Below are 21,858 nucleotides of genomic sequence, written 5' to 3'. Positions count from 1 at the left end.
CTTTGATCTCACAATTTCTAGATTATAAACCTCTGCCAAAGTGCAGACTATTTCCAATAAGGAATTATATAGACAGGTGGAGACCAATCTGACCATTGTCCTACTGAGGCTAATTACCATTCAATTACTCTGAGGTCACGGACCAACTGACTCAAGAACAGCTTCTTCCCTGCTGCAGTCAGACTTTTGAATGGACCTACCTCGCATTAAGTTGATCTTTTCTCTACACCCTAGCTATGACTGTAACACTACATTCTGCACTCTCTCGTTTCCTTCTCTATGAACGGTATGCTTTGAATATATAGCACGCAAGAAACAATACTTTTTATACATGTGACAATAATAAATCAAATCAAATCAAATTAGGTCACCGCTGACCTATATCTTAACACAATCCAGGCAGCTTAGTTCAGTAATGTATATGACCTTAAAAACCTGAATAATCTATCATTGCTTCACATTACAAAACATTTCTCAAATGATAATACTCTCAATGTTTATCAGTAATTTACTTATTTAATTTGACCATCTCAGGCTACAAGGAGAGTCTATACGGGCACCACTTGTCTATTCAGAAGGATTGGTGTGGGAAGGGAGGGATATATACTGAGATGGCTCATTGCTTTGCCTCACCTTCTGAAGAGTGTTGGAGAAATTCCAGTTCCAAAGACTCAGTGATTACAATTTCGCTACAGGAATAAGGGCTGTCGATCAGGCTTGCCAACAAGGGTTCAGGGAAGTTTATTCAATTATTTTACCAGCCCCCTGTGGGTGGGAAGATGCACAGATTCTCCTTTGGGACCTGAGGTTGCCAACTCTGGTTGAATATATTCCTGGAGATTCCATCACATGATCTCCCACCGCAGACGGCCCACTTACCCAAGAGTGTTGACAACTCTGTCCTTGGCTTCCTTCACTGAGGTCCAAAACATAGCCAATCCCTCCCCAGTCAACACTTGATCATTTCCATACAGTCTGGTCAGCAACCTGACTGCATACCCCTGTCCCCATAACACCCCCACATTCCTCACCACATTCTCACAACCCCTCCCACACTACAACCCTTCACGCACTGGTTAGTTCACCTCAGCACCCCCGTTAATGAACACAACATTCCCGCCCCCCCCGACCCCCACAACCTCATCCACTCCACACCACTTCTAAAAACTGACCTCAGTAATGATCCATCAAACCCAAACAGCTTGTCTGGACTCAGAAGCAAATGTTCCTGCCAAGAACACCCAAAACTTTGATACAAGCATAAAAGCAAGTTACTGCGGATGCAGGAATCTGAAACCTAAAGAGAAAATGCTGGAAAATCTCAGCAGGTCTGGCAGTGTCTGTAAAGGATGCTGCCAGACCTGCTGAGATTTTCCAGCATTTTCTCAAGGCTTTGATACCTTTGGAAGTTCAGGATCTTTCAGAGAATGATGAATAATTGAACCAAATTTGTTCTGATTTCTAGTCTGCCTCATCCTTCCCATTTTTGGATTTATCCATTTTAACACCTTTGTCCTCTCCCCAATTTGCCTCAATCTCTCCAACTGTATCAGTTTCCATTCAACATTTCACTCAGGTACATAATCTAGTGTCATCAGCAAACAGTGTGTCATCTGAACGGCTCTGACAATGGACCTATTCCCAGAGAATCCATCCTGAATTCCTGTATCTCACAAAGACTGGTATTTTTGGAAACTGCAAGTTCAGATTCACTTGGCTTACAACTGTCGACAAGTAACTCTCCATCCTTTATGTTCTCCAGACAGATCCTCCTCATGAATTACACCAAATATCCGAGCAGCTTTTCAAACAGCACCCTTTTACAACAACAATTTGCATTTCTGCAGAACCTGTCACCCAGCAAACAGTCACCCAAAGTGTTTCACAGCAGCGATGGATCCCTTTGATAACAGTTCCCTTTTATTATTTGACCACATGTTCTGGATTCGTACCGTAGTTTCCTCCAATTAATTTAACCCTGTTCTCAGCTCTATTGAAGGAAATAATGAAATATCCTTTCGGGGCAGCATGGTGGCACAGTGGGTTAGCACAGCTGCTTCTTCACAGCATCAGGGACCCGGGTTCAATTCCCGGCTTGGGTCACTGTCTGTGCGGAGTTTGCACATTCTCCGTGTATCTGTGTGGGTTTCCTCTGGGTGCTCTGGTTTCATCCCACATTCTGAAAGACGTGCTGGTTAGGGTGCATTGACCCGAACAGGCACCGGAGTGTGGCAACTTGGGGAATTTCACAGAGAATTTCACAACTTCATTGCAGTGTTAATGTAAGCCTTACTTGTGACGAATAAGTAAACTTTAGGGAAGGAAATCTGCCATCCTTACCCAGTCTGGCACACATGTGACTCCAGAGCCACAGCAATGTGGTTGACCCCTCACTGAAATAGCCGAATAACCCACTCCTTCTCAAGGAACGGACAATAAATGTTGGCAATTCTCTCACTCCCCCATGAAAGAATAAATGGTGCTTAAAGATTGGAAAAGGTTGATCTGCTGATGCTTCTCTGGCAATGAGGGTCCTCATTAACAGTAAGTTTGAGCAGGAGGATCAGTGAGGTTAATGTAGTGTTAATATTCACACTTCCATTCATCTCTGTCAAAGCTCTGGGTTAGTAATGGAGCTGTTGCAATATTACTCCTGCAATGGTAACACAGATAACCCCGTGATGCGTACACATGCATGTAGTAAAGCTAAAACTCTTACACCGATTACGTTTGACAATCACATTTCTTGGAATTTCTTTCTCAATCTAATGTAAGAATTAACTTCAGGATTTCACATTGAATTAAACTCTCAGGAGGATAGTATTTAAAACATGTCAGCTCATTAAATCATAGATTTGTCAGTTTTTGGTGGAGTGCATGTAGAAGGAGAGCCTGAACAACAGGAAAGGCACCATTAACACTAATCCCATCCTTAATATGGGACGGGCCTGAAGCTTCCTGTTAGCCGTATCACTGTAGTCATCCTCTGTATGTTGAGGTTCATGAAGAGTCTGGTGTGGCCACCCCACCTCATGGGGGCAACTTGATCTGAAGAACTAATTTAAATCAGAGCAAAATAAACGGGAAGTGATGAAGGAAATGTAATTATGCTTAGCCATGTTTCAAAAAAAAGACTCCAATAATCTTCAATTGACAGTCCAATATGAACAAGCCTTTCAAACCCAAGTGTCTTCTTAAGAATCATCGTACAAAGGATTGTTGTAGTTTCCCCAAGATCCATAATCCTGATCATCCAACAGTCGCCCATACACAGGATTCCTACAATAAATGAAAAATACTTTTTGAAATGGCAATCTTTGTAAGTTAATCTTAAATTACCCTGGAAGCACACTTCAGGTCACTTTTAAAAAAACAACTCCAACGTGATGAGTGATTGTTCCTGTTTTAGGGGGTAGGATTTTCTAATCATGCGCTCCCCAAAATACCAGAAATTCCCGCCCAAAGTCAATAGACCTTTAAATGGTCTGTCAAATTTCCTGTCCCGCCCGTTACAATTCCCGTGGTGTGTGGGTCGGGGAAAATTCTGCCCCATGATTCCCTCCTTTTAAAGGTAAGAATTTCAGCTCATAAATCTCTGCCTACGTGTATTTATCTCACTCCAACCAGTGGAAACAGTTTCTCCTTATTCACCCTCTCAAAATTCCTTCAGCACTTTGGGTGCCTCGATTAAATCTTCACTTTAAACAATCCCAGTTTCTCTCCAATATTGAACTAAACATGGAAAATAGGAGCAGGAAGGAGGCCATTCAGCCCTCCAAGCCTGCTCCTGCATTCACTATGATCATGGCTGACCATCCAACTCAATAGCCTGATCCCACATCCCACCTTTCCCCTCCACATCCTTTGATTCCCTTCACCTCAGGAGCTGCAGAAACATTGAGAACATAAAACTGGGGAAAGTATCCAATAACCCAAAGGATGTGGCAGGAACATTAACGAAACAAGACTGACCATTAACTGTGATACCTCAGTAACTGGGGGTTTTACTATGTGATGTGGCGATGCTGGCGTTGGACTGGGGTAAACACAGTAAGAACATTAACATCAGTTAAGACAAAGTCTCTTTACTACCAAATAAACCTGTTGGGACTTTAACCTGGTGTTGTGAGACTTCTTACTGGTCTTACCCTGTGACAGAAAGAATTTGTGTAGCGCTTACCTTAACTTGAAGTATACGACCCCTCCAAACAGCATCAAAACCGCTATGATAACTACCACAGAAATTGCTGCCACGCTTCCTGTAGACAAAGAGAATCGTCACCCTGAGGCAAATGTGCGGAATTTAAAAAAAGATGAAAATGTAGAAATTGATCAACAACTACTGAGAAAAGAATACAACGGTAAATGCTGGCATTAGATGTTAAACATTGAGAGATTAATGGAAACTTTAGACAGTCAAAGTCTTGCGGGCAGACAAGAGACTAGTCATTCATTTTCAAAATGAGGATATGGAACTACATTCCAGATTGCAGCCTGACCTCCAGATTCCAAAGAGGAAATGGAGAAGGACTGCGGGAGGGGAAATAGTGCTTTATTTATAAGGCTGAACCCAGAATTGAGAGGGTAAAACTTACAGGAAAGATTGAACAAGCTGGGGCTCTTTTCCTGAGAAAGACGAAGGCTGAGAGATGAGTTATCGAGGCCGTAACAAATGGGTTTGAAAATGTAGATGTAGTGAGGATGAATCCACTTTGTGGGAGTGTTATAAATAAATATCAGACAGTCACTAATAAATCCAATCGGAAATTCAGAGGGCGATGAGAATGTGGTGACATATTTAATGGGAAGCTGGAGGCACAAAACATGCTTAACAGAATAGAGGGATTTGCTGATTGGATGAGATGAGTAAACAGAACTGGAGGATGCTCCGATTTCCCTGTTTCTGTGCTGTAAATAATATCATAAAAACATAGAATAATAGAATCCCTACAGTGCAGATAGAGGCCATTTGGCCCATCGAGCCTGCACCAACAACAATCCCACCCAGGTCCTATCCCCGTAACCCCACCCTGCTAATCCCCCTGACATAAGAGTCAATTTAACATGGCTAATCAACCTAACCTGGACAATGGGAGGAAACCGGAGCACCCGGAGGAAACCCACACAGACATGGGGAGAACGTGCAGACTCCACGTAGACACTCACCCGACGCTGGAATTGAACCAGGTTCCCTGGCGCTGTGAAGCAGCAGTGCTAACCACTGTGCCACCGTGCCATCCAGAAAATTCAGAATTTTTGTTTTAATACATTATCAACATTGCTTTTTGACGCAGAAAAAGACTAAAATTTATTCAAGCATCTATTTCTGTTCAAGAGGGAATGATGTACTCACTCACCTGCACTCAAACTGTCCACAGATTGTTCAGTGCTCATGCTGATGGCCTGGCTTGAAGGGGATGCAGTGTTGGATGTTTGCCCTAAGGTTGCCGAACTTGGTTTCTGTGAAGGTGATGGCGTTACCATTAATGATGAAGACAAAGAGGTCATGACAGCAGCAACTGTGGTTTTTCCAGTCGTGGTAGAAATGGTTTCTGATGCAGTCAGGCTGCTTTCCGTTAGGGTTACGGTGGAAGTTCCATTCCGTGCAGTTGTTACATCTATTGCAGTGGTGGAGGAGTTTGGCATACTTGTAGTTGCTGTGGTTTGGGTTGTGGTTGAACTTGACTCTGTACTGGACTGACTTGTAGTCTGGATTGGGGTTGAACTTGACTCTGTACTGGACTGACTTGTAGTCTGGATTGGGGTTGAACTTGACTCTGTACTGGACTGACTTGTAGTCTGGACTGGGGTTGAACTTGACTCTGTACTGGACTGACTTGTTGTCCGGACTGGGGTTGACGCTGAGAGTGACGGACTGATATCTGTTGTGTGGCTTGATGCTGAAGTTGACAATAAAATATTGGTTGACTTTGACTGTGTACTGGTATCTGTTGACTGAACGAATGGTGAAGTAGACTGTGAAATACTTGTTGGTTGGGTAGTGGTTGCATTTGACTGTGTATTAGGTTGACCTGTTGTTTGGGTTGAGACTGATGTGGACAGTGATGAGCTGGTATCTGTTGAGTACGATGTACTTGGAACATCTGTTGACTGCCTTGTCAATGAAAATAATTGCTGTGAAGTTGCACTATTTATCGGGGATCGATCTGTCGTCACTGGTGGCGATCCTTTAGTAACAATTGGGATGATTGGTGTTGATATGTTTGAAATAGAAGAATCAGATTTAGTGTTTGGAGATGTCGTGACTGCAGGGATGCTTGTTGAAGCTTTGCTCCGTCCCTCCGTGCTCGATATCGTGCTGGTTTTGAGTGAGATTTGGGTCGTAGATTCAGTGCTGATCAATGTTCCTTTTTCCAAGCTACCTCCTGTTCCAAAAGTAACGGGTGACATTTCTGCTGTGTTTTCTTCAGCTGAAATTCTAACACTCAGTTCTGCAAAACAGACAAAGGAAAATGGTTGAACAGAAAAAGCTTGGAAAATGATCTCTTGTCCTTGGAGAGGGTGCCGAGAAGATTTACCAGATTGAGATGGGGGGAGAGGGACATCAGTCAATGTGAAGAGACTGGAGGAGCCACGATTATTCCCCTTAGAGCAGAGAAGATTAAAAGGGGATTTAATAGAGGTGTTTAAAATCAGGATGGGTTTTGATGGAGGTAAATGAGAAACTGTTTCCACTGATGGGAGGGAGAGTCAGTGAGCAAAAGGCTCAGATTTAAGGTAATTGCAGAAGAACTAGAGGGGAAGATGAGAAGAAATGTTTTACATGGTGAGTTGATATAATCTTGAAGGCGGTTCCTGGAAGAATGGTGGAAGATGATTCAAAAGGAACTTTCAAAAATAATTTGGATAAATATTTGAAATGGAAAAAAAATGTAGGGCTATGGTGAAAGAATGACGGTATGTGGGACAAGCTGGATAGCAATGCCACAAAGCGCCAGTGGTGTCCTTTGGTGTTGCATGATCCTACCATGAATGTAGCTCCCCTACATAAGGCAGGTAAGACTCATTATGAACAAATAGAACAGACAGATTATCTGGAGGTTCATGGAAGGAACCACACACACACGCACACACACTTAATTGTTGTAAGGAGTTCCTAGTGTGTCTAACCCACATTTACATCTTCCACACAAGTTTTTCAAATCCAACCTGAGCAAACCTACGTCGCAGTAAAGTGTGATCTAACTCACTCCACTTTGCAATTTCACAGCAAACATGAAGGACAACACAGCTGATTAGTTTGTTTCCAGGATATCAAGGATTACATTCTGAGGAGAGAACTATCTTCTTTATTCATTGACAAGATGTGGGCATCACTGGCAAGGTGGAAATTTCTTGCCCATCTCGAAGTGTCCTTGAGAAGATGGTGATGAACCACCTTCTGGACAACCGAATGTTTGTTGGGCCATTTCAGAGGGCAGTTAAGAGTCAACCACCTTGCTCTGGCTCTGGAGTCACATATAGGCCAGACCGGGTAAGGACGGCAGATTTCCTTCCCTAAAGGACATTAGTTAGGATTTATGTTACCCTTAATGTGTAATATGTAAGACTTGTATTTTAAATTTGAAGCAAATTCTGCTTTGTCATTGAGGTAAACGTCAATATAATTTGTTTTAACTGACGTTATTGTATTATTGAACTTTGGAATGCCTCTGATAACTGTCTAACTGCTGGTCTGGGTGAGTTAACTTTATGGGTAGTTACCGCCCACATGGAGTCACGGAAAAACCTGCTCATTATTCTCCTCAGAATGTAATGCAGTTCAATGCAATTTATACCAATATTTCCCATTCAATGATTGGTGCTGTTTGAATTCTGTAGGACTCTCACACAGTCGCTATGATTGACACTGGCTTCTTATTCCAGATTTATTTGATTAATTTGATTTAAATTCTCCATCTGTGGTGGGGGATTTGAACTCTGATTTGTCTTCAGATTATTATTTCAGTGACATCATCACTGTGCTACCATCCCCTTGGTTAAATAAAACATGAAATGCAATAAAACTAAATAGTACACCTTCTCATGCTTATCCACAATACCACGTGGTTCAAATGAGTTCATATTCATATCTGAACAAGAAAACGGAACCGATACCTGGAGAATCGAGGAGAGAACCCAGAATCCAGATTAAAGAGAGTTGGGGAAGTGGATGGCTAGGTTTCACAGTCAGGGTGCTGCACTGTAATGGTAGTGATCTACCCGAGATAGATCTTCTGCTTATATCTCCACACCTCGCAGTCTTGCACATTCCTCCTCAGTTAGAATCATAGAATCCCTACAGTGCAGAAGGAGCCATTCAGCCCATCGAGTCTGCACTGACAGCAATCCCACCCAGGCCCTATCCCCATAATCCCACTATTTAGCCTAGCCAGTCCCCCTGATACTAACAGGCAATTTAGCATGGCCAATCAACCTAACCCACACATCTTTGGACTGTGGGAGGAAACCGGAGCATCCGGAGGACACCCATGCAGACACGGGGAGAATGTGCAAACTCCACACAGACAGTGACCCGAGCCGGGAATTGAACCCGGGTCCCTGTGTTGTTTGAGGTAGATTACTGTTGTCTTCTTCAGGTGTGCTGTTACAATTCCTGTTCTCACACAGGATGTGGATTTCACACTGCCTTTCAGAAGCTCTGCGATGGGACTTGGAATCAGTATTTGATTCCTCTTACACATTTGTATTGACACTGGCTGGAATTCTCCACCTGCCATCAGTGGGTTTACTCGGCAGCGAGAGGGAATGTGCCATTCACTAATGGTGGGATTTTCTGGTCCCACCGCTGTCAATGGGATTTCCCATTGTGGACACCCCCGGCTGCCGGGAAACCCACGGCAGGGGGGCACTGTCAGTGGGATCAGAGAATCCGCCACCAGTGACCTATTCTCTTACTGGCGAAAATTTAGAATACCTCCCTCATTGAAATCAATTCTCTACTATGGCAATTAGATATGCCAAGAATTCATATTATGGAATGTCACAATCACACCTGACCAGACAAAGGATGTACGTGTAACTGGATAATTACTTCACGCAGTGGAACTGTCAGATGGGTAGCACAGTGGTTAGCACTGCTGCCTCACAGTGCCGGTTCGATTCCCAGCTTGGGTCACTGTCTGTGTGGAGTCTGCACGTTCTCCCTATGTCTGCGTGGGGTTCCTCTGGGTGCTCCGGTTTCCTCCCACAGTCCAAAGATGTGTAGGTTAGGTGGATTGGCTGTGTTAAATTGCCCCTTAGTGTTGGGGGAACTAGCTAGGATAAATGCGTGAAGTTTTGGGGATAAGGCCGAGGTGGGATTGTGGTTGGTGCAGGCTCGATGGGCCGAATGGCTTCCTTCTGTACTGTAGGATTCTAGGTTAGGTGGATTGGCCAGGCTAAATTGCCCCTTAGGGCAATGTGATGTGTGCATTTGAGGGATTATTGGGGTAAATATACGGGGTTATAGAAATAGGGCCTGGGTAAGATATCGAAGAGTCAATGCAAACTTGATGGGCCAAATGGCCTCCTTCTGCATTGCAGGGATTCTATGATGTCAAGAGCTCTGATTAATGGGATATTTCAGAGAGACTCTGTTCCTTTCTTGATGTGATGATGAGTTGGCCAATCAGGTTACCATGTTGTTGCCCTATTTTATTTCTGGTGAGCAAGGCTTCAGTGTGTGAGCATTGCTTTGATTGATTTGTCCACCCAAGGTTTGTATTGTATCTTTGTTAATAAGCTGTCTGTTCTGTGTGTTTTACACTGAAGATCCTGTTCCTCCATAGCCCACAACCTGTCTGGTTACAATGGAAGGGTTGGGGGCAGGTTGTTGGGGAGAGTGAATGGAGGAAATGTCAGTGCTGAGGATTTGATATAATCAGCAGAGCTTTCCCAATGTGCTAAAGTTCTAGGCACCGTGAGTCAAATACCCGCCTTTGATGATCTGCCAGGGAGTCTGTTTCACTTTCTGATCTCTGTGAATCATTCAACTTCCCAGGCATTGGAACACATTTTTATTGTAAAGCGGAGTCCAATTTTTCACTCTATAATAATTAGTCTGAATTAACAGTGAAGGACAGATCCAGGGATGGTGAGGCAGGGCTGCCTTCTGTCCCCTTTGCTGGTTAACGTTGTGGGAGAGCGGGATAATTTTTGATTTGATTTATTATTGTCACATGTATCGGGATACAGTGAAAAGTATTGTGTCTTGCACGCTATACAGACAAAGCACACCGTTCATAGAGAAGGAAAGGAGAGGGTGCAGAATGTAGTGTTACAGTCACAGCGAGGGTGTAGAGAAAGATCAGCTTAATGCGAGGTAGGTCCATTCAAAAGTCTGACAGCAGCAGGGAAGAAGCTGTTCTTGAGTCGGTTGGTATGTGACCTCAGACTTTTGTATCTTTTTCCCAACGGAAGAAGGTGGAAGGAAGAATTCTGGGGTATGTGGAGTCTGTAATTATGCAGGCTGCTTTTCCGAGGCAGTGGATAGAATCAAAGAACAAAGAAAATTACAGCACAGGAACAGGTCCTTCGGCCCTCAAAGCCTGCATCGACCATGCTGCCCGACTGAACTAAAACCTCCTACCCTTCCCATCCTAGTCATGTATTTGTCAAGATGCCCCTTAAAAGTCATTATCGTAAACACTTCCACTACCTCCCCTAGCAACGAGTTCCAGGCACCCACTACTCTCTGTGTAAAAAAATCTGCCTCGTACATCTCCTTTAAACCTTGCCCCTCGCACCTTAAACCTGTGCCCCCGAGTAATTGACTTTTCCACCCTGGGAAAAAGCTTCTGACTATCCACTCTGTCCATGCCTCTCATAATCTTGTAGACTTCTATCAGGTCGCCCCTCAACCTCCATCACTCCAGTGAGAACAAACCAAGTTTCTCCAACCTCTCCTCATAGCTAATGCCCTCCATACCAGGCAACATTCTGGTCAATCCTTTCTGTCCCCTCTCCAAAGCCTCCACATCCTTCTGGTAGTGTGGTGACCAGAATTGAACACTATATTCCAAGTGCAGCCTAAATAAGGTTCTATAAAGCTGCAACATGTCTTGCCAATTTTTAAAGTCAGTGCCCCAGTTGATGAAGGCAAGCATGCCGTATGCCTTCTTGACTACCTTCTCCACCTGCATTGCCACCTCCAGTGACTTGTGTACCAGTATACCCAGAATCCTTTGCTTATCAATACTCTTAAGGGTTCTGCCATTTACTGTATATTTCCTGTCTGTATTGGACCTTCCAAAATTACCTCACATTTGTCTGGATTAAACTCCATCTGCCATCTCTCCGCCCAAGTCTCCAACTGATCTATATCCTGCTGTATCCTCTGATGGTCCTCATCGCTATCTGCAAATCCACCAATCCACCAACCTTTGTGTCATCCGCAAACTTACTAATCAATCCAGTTACACTTTCCTCCAAATCATTTGTAGATATTACAAACAGCAAAGTTCCCACCACTGATTCCTGAGGAACGCCACTTGTCACAGCCCTCCACTCAGAAACACACCCTTCCACTGCTACCCTCTGTCTTCTTTGAGCGATCCAGTTCTGTATTCACCCTGCCAGCTCACCTCTGATCCCATGCGACTTCACCTTCTGCACCAGTCTGCCATGAGGAACCTTGTCAAAGGCTTTACTGAAGTCCATGTAGACAACATCCACTGCCCTACCCTCATCAATCATCTTTGTCACTTCCTTGAAAAACTCGATCAAGTTCATGAGACACGAACCCCCTCTTCACAAAACCATGTTACATTCATTTATTTCCAAGTGGGAATAAATCCTGTCTCGAAGAATCCTCTCCAATAATTTCTCTATCACTGCTATAAGACTCACCGGCCTGTAATTACCTGGATTATTCTTGCTACCCTTCTTAAACAAAGGAACAACATTGGCTATTCGCCAATCCTCTGGGACGTCCCCTGTAGCCAGTGGGGATACAAAGATTTCTCTCAAGGCCCCAGCAATTTCCTCCCTTGTCTCTCTCAGTATTCTGGGATATATCCCATCAGGTCAATGGATGGGTGATAAAAGATAAAAGATAAAAAGAACAACACAGCACGGGAAACAGGCCCTTCGGCCCAACGAGCCCGCGCTGCCGTCCTACTATCTCAGTGACCTATTCATGATTTTAGTCTACGCCTAACGTGCGAGGATCAGGGAGGTCCAATTTAGGGACAATTTTAGTACCCAATCAATCAGCCTAAACGGGGTGAGGGTAGTGCAGTGAGAGTTAGCAGAGAGCAGTGTTGCAGCAGAGGAGGTAGTAGTGTAGGTTGATGACACCATGCTCATAGCCAGGGTAAAGGAAGGGCTAGAGGCTCGGGCAGGCCTGGTCAACAGACACACTGGTTGGAACTTTCTGGCCGTTCATACCGACGGGATCTTTTGGTTTCAGTGACAACACAACCCCACCACCAGTTTCCCAGCATTCAACGAGAAACCCCATTGACAGTGGTGGGCCCAGAATATCCCACCGCTAGCCAATGGCAGGCTGCCTCCCACCTTGGGGAAACACATGGCGTGTTGTACAGGAAATCACGTAGTGTGTGGTTTGGACTGAAAAGGAATGAGGCGAACATCATGGCTCTAAATATAATGCAGAAGCTGATACTGGAAACAGGCAGTGGACAAATTCAAATATCTCACCTCAAAGATCAACACCAAAATCACACCCCAGATTAAAATCCAGGTTAATTAACTATGGAGAGAGGTGCAGCGTCTGGAAGCCCAGATACATCAGCATGAAGCTGGAAATTGTCCAGAGCAGTCACTAGTTTGAAGTTTTGCACTTCATGAATGAGAACTGGAGTCTGCAGCAGGTGGAGGTGAGGGAGGATTTTAAAATGTGGAGAATGGTGGAGGATGTTCAGAATTGGCTGGATGGACAGAAAGGCAGATGGGTGTCTGTGACCAGGAGCAGGAGCTCAGAATTGAAAGTGATTGTTCAGTACGGTCGGAGTGGGAAAGAGAGTCAAATACAAAGATTGGAAATAAAGACCGGACGGCGCTGTCCCAGAAACAATCAATGGAGAAACTGAGAGTAAAAACAGAAGAGGAAGGAAAATTGGTGGATGAAACATGGACTGGGGAAGACTTGAAGAAAATCAGAGAAGAAGCAAGATAATGCCAATGACCCTGTGTGGTGACACGTGAAGAAGCGAGTCGAACTTGGAATTGTTATCACATTGCTGATTGAGGGAGCTTGCTGTGAGCTAATTGGCTGCCATGTTTCCTGCATTATGGAAAAGCCCTTCAAAAGCACTTCATTGGCTGTGAAACACTGAGGATTAGATAGGCGAGATGAGGACGGAACTCTTGCTTCCTTTCTCAGTCTTGTTTGAGTGAAGTTAGAGCAGTGTCTCCTAATAAGTACCATTGGGGGGGGGGGATGGGGGATGTCTCCAGATTTATTGCTCAGTCCTTTAACTGTTTGTGGTGCCGGTACAGACCAGCTGGACTGAGTATTCCTGTGCTGTAATATTCAATTTAAATTCTCCCCCTAAACCTCTCTATCCCTCTCTCCTTTTTTAAGAGGGTCCTCAATGTTTAACTATTTGGTCACCTGTCCTATATCGCCTGATGTGAATTAATGTTAAATTTTATCTGATACTCGCACCCGTTGAGGAATTGATTTGGTTCTCTGTGTTATAGGCCCTTTAAGAAATGGATTGTATTGATGAGAATTCCCAAGTTTGCTCTGAGTGTTTTATTGGGCTGCATTATTACAAGTTTGCCTTTTTACTGAAAACCCCAGTAGCACCAGTGTCCTCGCAGAGGAGTTGTTGCCACCGTCAGTAATTCCCTCACTTCTGAGTTAGAGGTTTGTTGGTTCAAGTTATACTTCGGAGATGTAAGCACAAAAGTCCAGCCAGTGCCTCTCTAACTGAGGGAGTGCTGCACTGTTGGTGGTGCTCTCTTTTGGGTGAGGTGTTAAACTGAGACTTTTTACCCTCCCAGGCAGGTGTAAAAGCTCACACAGCACTTATTCAAAGAGGAACTGGAGAGATAAAACAACATTTATCCCCCCGAGAAACAGGTTACTTGCTCATTATCATACTGTGATTGTTTCTGTGCACCCAATGCAGTGGCAATTTCTATTTGACAACAGCGACTATTATTCGGAAGATCACAACCTGAACTGTTGAGCCTGATTTTGTCAATACGGATCCCTCGGCAAACTATTAACATGTAGTGGATGGGAACCAGAAGCGGAAATCCCCCCACTCTCCCATTTCTGGCAGGTACTGTTTCTGTGGGAGGGTAAAGAGTGGGTGTGATATACTCAGGCTCAAAACTCAACCTGCTGGCCCATTTGAAATTAGTGGTGAGTTTAAACAGACTCACATTTTCACAATTCTAAGCACTATGTGCAAAGCAACAATTTATGCAAGAGGCATAGTTGCTTGTGTTGGAAAAACTTAAAAGTCTTGTTGAACTGTCTTAACCTGAAGCTATTTAAATCCCTAGTACTTTAAAATTGAAAGAAAAAGGTCTGAAGCTTTCACTAGAGTAAAAAGGATGCTGGCTGCTGGAGTATGTTGATTGACAGTCCGTTTGGTGTAGCTTAGAAGGAAACACTCGCCATCTGTTTTTACGATTTCAATAAATGCTCTTGTTTACAATTTTCCAAGATTTATTAATACAGGCGAGCCTGTTACGAATGTTTGGCGAGGTTTCTAAAAGCCCAGGGCTACTTGGGATGGCATGGTGGCACAGTGATTAGCACTGCTGCCTCACAGCACCAGGGACCTATGTTCAATTCCCAGCTTGGATCACTGTCTGTGTGGAGTTTGCATATTCTTCCCTTGTCTACGTGGGTTTCCTCTGGGTGCTCCGGTTTCCTCCTACAGTCCAATGATGTGTGGGTTAGGTTGATTGGGCATGCTAAATTGTTAGGGGGATTGGCAGGGTAAATATGTGGGGTTACGGGAAAAGGGCCTGCATGGGATTGTGGTCGGTGTGGTCTCAATGGGCTGAATGGCCTCCTTCTGCACTGTAGAGATTCTATGATCTGTTTAATTAGCGAGGGGCTATGTGGACATTTTGAATTAGATTTCAAGAGGTAATTAAAGGATCAGGCAGCTTTGATGTAGTGGGTAAAATAGCTTTTTTTTACTTTTATAACATGTTGACCAGTTGAAGAGATTTACGATTTTTGAATGGGTTTCAGGAATGAGACTATTTTTCAGTATCAAAGTGTGTTTGAATGAAGCATTTATTAGATTGTTAACAGTTTATTTATTTCATTTCTCTGTGGTTCCTGAGATCTGCCTACAGCGAATAATGGGTGAGTGGCAATGATGGGAGGATACATGCAAAGCATGAAAAAGGCACGGGGATATGATAGGACATGGAGGGTGGATGTGAGGGTGTGATGGGTAAGAGTTTGCCTGCCACACACTGAGCCAAAGCCCCTGAGAACCTTACCACCAGCCCACTTTGGCACTCACCACCTCCCCCCGCCTCCCCGCTCCCCCCATGGACACTACTGAACTGCCACCAAAGGTACCGGCACTGCCCTCATGCCAGCCCCACCTCCCAGAATGAAAACATGGTGGCAGGGGTCTTTTAAAGGAAATGAGTTGGCCGTGTTGGGAAAGTGCCCAACTCAACCTTCCTCCCTCATTAACAAAAAACCTGACCTAGACTTCGCTCTCACTCTCCCAGGATGCTGCCAGACCGCACAGAGATCACTCAGCATTTTCCACTTTAACATCAATGGGGACGAAGTAAAAAGGGTCGCAAGCTTCAAGTTTTTAGGTGTCCAGATCATCAACAACCCGTCCTGGTTCCCCCTCCACGCTGACACTATAGTTAAGAAAGCCCACCCACGCCTCTAATTTCTCAGAAGACTGGCATGTGTGTGTGTATCTGGTAAGCGGTCGATACAGCACAGTGAGGTTTAAAGTTGGTAACATGAACATCTGGGACATTCAGATATCTTGCCAGTCACACTCACCATCCTTCAGTCAGCGTGTGAATGTTCAAGATTAGAGATTCATCAACTGTCAAATTTAAAACCATCAGCAAACTGCAAACTTCATAGTGGTGGAAGTATCAATTCTCTCGACCCTTAACATGGGCCGCACAGTGGCTGGCATAGCTGTCTCACAGTGCCAGGAACCCATGTTCAAGTCCAGCCCTCACACGACTGTGTGGAGTTTTCACATTCTCCCTGTGTCTGCATGGGTTTCCTCCGGGTGCTCCGGTTTCCTCCCACAGTCCAAAGATCTCCGGGTTAGGTGGATTGGCCGTGCTAAATTGCCCCTTAGTGTTGGGGAACTAGCTAGGGTAAATACATGGGGTTATGGGAATAGGGCCTGGGTGGGATTGTTGTCGGTGTGGACCCAATGGGCCGAATGGCCTCCTTCTGCACTGTAGGATTCTATGATTCTAACTCATTTTGATGACAGCTCATTGACCTGAACTGTTAACTCTGTCCCTCTCTCTCCACAAACACTGCCTTACCTGCTGAATTTTTCCTGATTTTTCAGATTGGGTTTTAGATTTCCAGCACTTGCAGCTGTTTAATATCCCCAATTCTGACCCAGTGTCAGAAATATTAACTGCAGCCTCAGTAACTTGAACAAACTCTGATCTTTTTAATTTTAGTAAGTGTGTAACTATAATTATACTTCATTTCCTGACCAAAATCATGCAGTTTAAGAGAAACTAGCAACGCCAGTTTTACAGGAAGATAAAGCGTAACTTATTTTGGAGCTGGGTCCTTATCGCCAAGGTCTTCCACAGGAGTGATTAGAAGATTTTTTTATTCATTCAAGGATGTGGGTGTCACTGGATAGACCAGCAGTTATCGCCCATCCCTAATTGCCCCTTGAGAAGGTAGTGGTGAGCTGCCTTCTTGAACCCACTGCAGTCCCTGAGGTGTAGGTACACCCACAGTGCTGTCAAGGAGGGAATTCTAGGATGCTGACCCAGTGACAGTGAAGGAACGGCCAATATATTTCCAAGTCAGGATGATGAGTGGTTGGAGGGGAACTTGCAGGTGGGGGTGTTCCCAGGTATCTGCTGCCCTTGTCCTTCCAGATGGTAGAGGTTGTGGGTTTGGAAGGTGCTGTCTAAGGAGCCTTGGTGAGTTGCTGCAGTGCATCTTGTAGATGGTACACACTGCTGTTGGTGGTGGAGGGAGTGGACGGTTAGGGTGGAGGGAGTGGACGGTTAGGGTGGAGGGAGTGGACGGTTAGGGTGGAGGGAGTGGACGGTTAGGGTGGAGGGAGTGGACGGTTAGGGTGGAGGGAGTGGACGGTTAGGGTGGAGGGAGTGGACGGTTAGGGTGGAGGGAGTGGACGGTTAGGGTGGAGGGAGTGGACGGTTAGGGGGAGGGAGTGGACGGTTAGGGGGAGGGAGTGGACGGTTAGGGTGGTGGGAGTGGACGGTTAGGGTGGAGGGAGTGGACGGTTAGGGTGGAGGGAGTGGACGGTTAGGGTGGAGGGAGTGGACGGTTAGGGGGTGGGAGTGGACGGTTAGGGTGGAGGGAGTGGACGGTTAGGGTGGTGGGAGTGGACGGTTAGGGTGGAGGGAGTGGACGGTTAGGGTGGAGGGAGTGGACGGTTAGGGTGGAGGGAGTGGACGGTTAGGGTGGAGGGAGTGGACGGTTAGGGTGGAGGGAGTGGACGGTTAGGGTGGAGGGAGTGGACGGTTAGGGTGGAGGGAGTGGACGGTTAGGGTGGAGGGAGTGGACGGTTAGGGTGGAGGGAGTGGACGGTTAGGGGGAGGGAGTGGACGGTTAGGGTGGAGGGAGTGGACGGTTAGGGTGGAGGGAGTGGACGGTTAGGGTGGAGGGAGTGGACGGTTAGGGTGGAGGGAGTGGACGGTTAGGGTGGAGGGAGTGGACGGTTAGGGTGGAGGGAGTGGACGGTTAGGGTGGAGGGAGTGGACGGTTAGGGTGGAGGGAGTGGACGGTTAGGGTGGAGGGAGTGGACGGTTAGGGTGGAGGGAGTGGACGGTTAGGGTGGAGGGAGTGGACGGTTAGGGTGGTGGGAGTGGACGGTTAGGGTGGAGGGAGTGGACGGTTAGGGTGGAGGGAGTGGACGGTTAGGGGGTGGGAGTGGACGGTTAGGGTGGAGGGAGTGGACGGTTAGGGTGGAGGGAGTGGACGGTTAGGGTGGAGGGAGTGGACGGTTAGGGTGGAGGGAGTGGACGGTTAGGGTGGTGGGAGTGGATGGTTAGGGTGGAGGGAGTGGACGGTTAGGGTGGAGGGAGTGGACGGTTAGGGTGGAGGGAGTGGACGGTTAGGGTGGTGGGAGTGGATGGTTAGAGTGGTGGATGGGGTGCCAATCCAGAGGGCTGCTTTATCCTTGATAATAGTAGCTCCTTGAAAGTTGGAACTACAGTCAATTCCAGAGATTTGACACAGGCACATTGTGAGGGAGGAGAGGTTTCCATGGGATCTCCCAAGGGTGCAGCTGGAAGCTCAGGCCACCAGTGGTGGGGTAATTAATATTGGGAATGTGGAAGAATTGGGGAAGGTCGGGAATCTCAGGAGAGTCATGGCTGGAGATGTTTTGAGTTTATTTGACTCTCTCTCCATTGGGCAACCCATATGCATTTAAACAGTCTCACATGTCCATCAAAATCCACCAACCCCAGCAAACACCCTCCCCCCCAACCTCCATCTAAATCCCCTTAACCTCAGCAGCCCCGCACCCAACCTAAATAACTCCCAATCTCCATCTAAATCCCAGGCAGCAGCCCCACACCCAGCCAAATACCCCCCAATCTCATAGAACCCCTACAGTGCAGAAAGAGGCCCTTTGGCCCATCAAGTCTGTACTGACCACAATCCCACCCAGGCCCTACCCCCATATCCCTATATATTTTACATGCTAATCCCTCTAACCTAAGCATCCTAGTACACTAAGGAGCAATTTTAGCATGGCCAATCAACCTAACCCACACACCTTTAGACTGTGGGAGGAAAGGTCCTTGTGCATGAGTCGCAAAAACCCAGCTTGCAGGTGCAGCAGGTGGTCAGGAAGGCGAATGGGATGCTGGCCTTCATAGCGAGGGGGATTGAATATAAAAGTAGGGAGGTCTTGCTGCAGCTGTATAGGGCATTGGTGAGGCCGCAGCTGGAGTACTGTGTGCAGTTTTGGGCGCCGCACCTGCGCAAGGATATTTTGGCCCTGGAGGGAGTGCAGAGGAGGTTTACTAGGCTGATACCGGAGTTGAGGGGATTGAGCTATGAGGAGAGGCTGAATAAACTGGGCTTGTACTCGTTAGAGTTTAGAAGAATGAGGGGAGATCTCATTGAGACGTATAAGATGATGAATGGGATGGATAGGATAGAGGTGGAAAGACTCTTCCCGCTCAAAAAAGACAGTAGGACTAGGGGGCACAGCCTCAAGATAAAGGGGAGGCGGTTTAGAACGGAGTTGAGGAGGAACTTCTTCACTCAAAGGGTGGTGAATCTCTGGAATTCTCTGCCCGTTGAAGTGGTGGAGGCTGCCTCGCTAAATATTTTTAAGAAGCGGGTTGATGGGTTTTTGATAAGAGAGGGGATTAAGGGTTATGGGGAGAGGGCGGGAAAGTGGAACTGAGCCACAACAGATCAGCCATGATCTTATTGAATGGCGGGGCAGGCTCGAAGGGCTAGATGGCCTACTCCTGCTCCTATTTCTTATGTTCTTATGTTAAACCGGCACACCCGGGCAAACCCACGCAGACACGGGGAGAATGTGCAAATTCCACACAAACAGTGACCCAAGCCAGGAATTGAACCCAGGTCCCTGGAGCTGTGAAGCAGCAGTGCTATCTCCATCTAAATACCCCTAAACCCAGCATCCAGCCAGATATCCCCCAATCTCCATCTAAATACCCCTAACCCCAGCAACCCCACACCCAGCCAGATACCCCCCAATCTCCATCTAAATACCCCTAACCCCAGCAACCCCACACCCAGCCAGATACCCCCCAATCTCCATCTAAATACCCCTAACCCCAGCAACCCCACACCCAGCCGGATACCCCCCCAATCTCCATCTAAATACCCCTAACCCCAGCAACCCCACACCCAGCCGGATACCCCCCCAATCTCCATCTAAATACCCCTAACCCCACCAAATCCAGCACCCAGCCAGATACCCCCCCAATCTCCATCTAAATACCCCTAACCCCACCAAATCCAGCACCCAGCCGGATACCCCCCCAATCTAATCTAACACCCAGGCAGCAGCAGACTGCAGTCTCACTCCTGTTGTGTAAAAACATTTTCTCCCACATTTGCTGCGACAACTCACCTGCGGCCAGGAGCAGGGAAACCAGGGGAATATTCCAGAGCATTGCTGCGGCTGGCGGACTCCCCAATCCCGGAGTCTGCAATGGGAACAGCGAATCCACTTCCAATCCGCTCCCGCGATCCGCCAGGGGAATGGAGATCCCGGAGTGAGATCCCGCTGCGATCCGGCTCTCAGAGCGATTCCACTGGGATCTGGTCCTGAGCTGGGGATCCGGTAAACTGGGATCCGGAGTTCAGGGATCCACTTCTGGCTGGGAACCTGGATTGGGATCCGGAATCTGGATGAATCCCAGGGGTCCGGATTGAGTCTCCGGGATGGGGATCGGAATGAATTCCCGGGATCGGGATTGAATCCCCGGGATGGGAATTGGGTCTCTGGGATCGGGATTGAGTCTCCGGGATCGGGATTGAGTCTCCGGGATCGGGATTGAGTCTCCGGGATGGGGATTGGGTCTCTGGGATCGGGATTGGGTCTGTGGGATGGGGATTGAGTCTCCGGGATCGGGATTGAGTCTCTGGGATCGGGATTGGGTCTCTGGGATGGGGATTGAGTCTCCGGGATCGGGATTGGGTCTCTGGGATGGGGATTGGGTCTCTGGGATCGGGATTGGGTCTCTGGGATGGGGATTGAGTCTCCGGGATGGGGATTGAGTCTCTGGGATGGGGATTGAGTCTCCGGGATGGGGATTGGGTCTCTGGGATGGGGATTGGGTCTCCGGGATCGGGATTGAGTCTCCGGGATCGGGATTGAGTCTCTGGGATCGGGATTGGGTCTCTGGGATCAGTGAGTGTGTCGGAGCCGCTCCGCCTCCCCCGAGCGCTCAGCGCGACTGAAACTCCGCAACTGCACTGAGACTCAGAGTGATCCCGGACTGAACCCGGAGTCAGAGTGAATCCAGACTCGGAGTGAACCCAGAGTGAATCCGGACTCAGAGTGAACCCAGAGTGAATCCGGACTCAGAGTGAACCCAGACTCAGAGTGAACCCAGAGTGAATCTGGACTCAGAGTGAACCCGGACTGAATCCGGACTCGGAGTGAACCCAGACTCAGAGTGAACCCAGAGTGAATCTGGACTCAGAGTGAACCCAGAGTGAATCCGGACTCAGAGTGAACCCGGACTGAGTCCGTATTCAGAGTGAACCCAGAGTGAGTCCGGACTCAGAGTGAACCCGGACTGAATCCGGACTCGGAGTGAACCCAGACTGAATCCGGACTCAGAGTGAACCCAGACTCAGAGTGAACCCAGAGTGAATCCGGACTCAGAGTGAACCCGGACTGAGTCCGTATTCAGAGTGAACCCAGAGTGAGTCCGGACTCAGAGTGAACCCGGACTGAATCCGGACTCGGAGTGAACCCAGACTGAATCCGGACTCAGAGTGAACCTAGACTCAGAGTGAACCCAGAGTGAATCCGGACTCAGAGTGAACCCAGACTCAGAGTGAACCCAGAGTGAATCCGGACTTAGAGTGAACCCGGACAGAATCCGGACAGAGTGAATTCGGACTCAGAGTGAACCCAGACTCAGAGAGAACCCAGAGTGAATCCGGACTTAGAGTGAACCTGGACTGAGTCCGTATTCAGA

General features: G+C 47.0%; 2 protein-coding genes across 2 annotated transcripts in view; one reads left to right on the top strand and one right to left on the bottom strand.

The window, feature by feature from the left end:
- LOC145347981 (protransforming growth factor alpha-like) overlaps nucleotides 1-21,858 on the top strand; it is a 181,613-nt gene that overhangs the window by 91,299 nt on the left and 68,456 nt on the right. The gene's annotated exons all lie outside the window — the stretch shown is intronic.
- LOC145347970 (uncharacterized) lies at nucleotides 1,139-21,224 on the bottom strand. Its single transcript, XM_080196001.1, has 4 exons — nucleotides 20,277-21,224; nucleotides 5,358-6,452; nucleotides 4,181-4,259; nucleotides 1,139-3,279 (listed from the first exon to the last, which is right to left on the bottom strand). Exons 1-4 carry the CDS (start codon nucleotides 20,317-20,319, stop codon nucleotides 3,195-3,197), a joined length of 1,302 nt encoding a protein of 433 aa, XP_080052127.1. The 5' UTR covers nucleotides 20,320-21,224; the 3' UTR covers nucleotides 1,139-3,194.

Source organism: Carcharhinus amblyrhynchos, chromosome 1 (assembly GCF_965287045.1).
Source record: "Carcharhinus amblyrhynchos chromosome 1, sCarAmb.v2.hapA, whole genome shotgun sequence".
NCBI lineage: Eukaryota > Metazoa > Chordata > Chondrichthyes > Carcharhiniformes > Carcharhinidae > Carcharhinus > Carcharhinus amblyrhynchos.
The sequence above is the reverse complement of the archived record's forward strand: the minus strand, read 5'-3'. Positions and strand labels throughout refer to the sequence as shown.

Excerpts from the sequence above, each read along its gene's own strand:
- LOC145347970 (XM_080196001.1), bottom strand. The coding sequence starts at position 20,319 with ATGCTCTGGAATATTCCCCTGGTTTCCCTGCTCCTGGCCGCAG. Across the intron at positions 4,260-5,357 it reads TGTGGACAGTTTGAGTGCAG|GAAGCGTGGCAGCAATTTCT; the intron begins GTGAGTGAGTAC and ends CTTTGTCTACAG. Across the intron at positions 3,280-4,180 it reads GTCGTATACTTCAAGTTAAG|GAATCCTGTGTATGGGCGAC; the intron begins GTAAGCGCTACA and ends CATTTATTGTAG.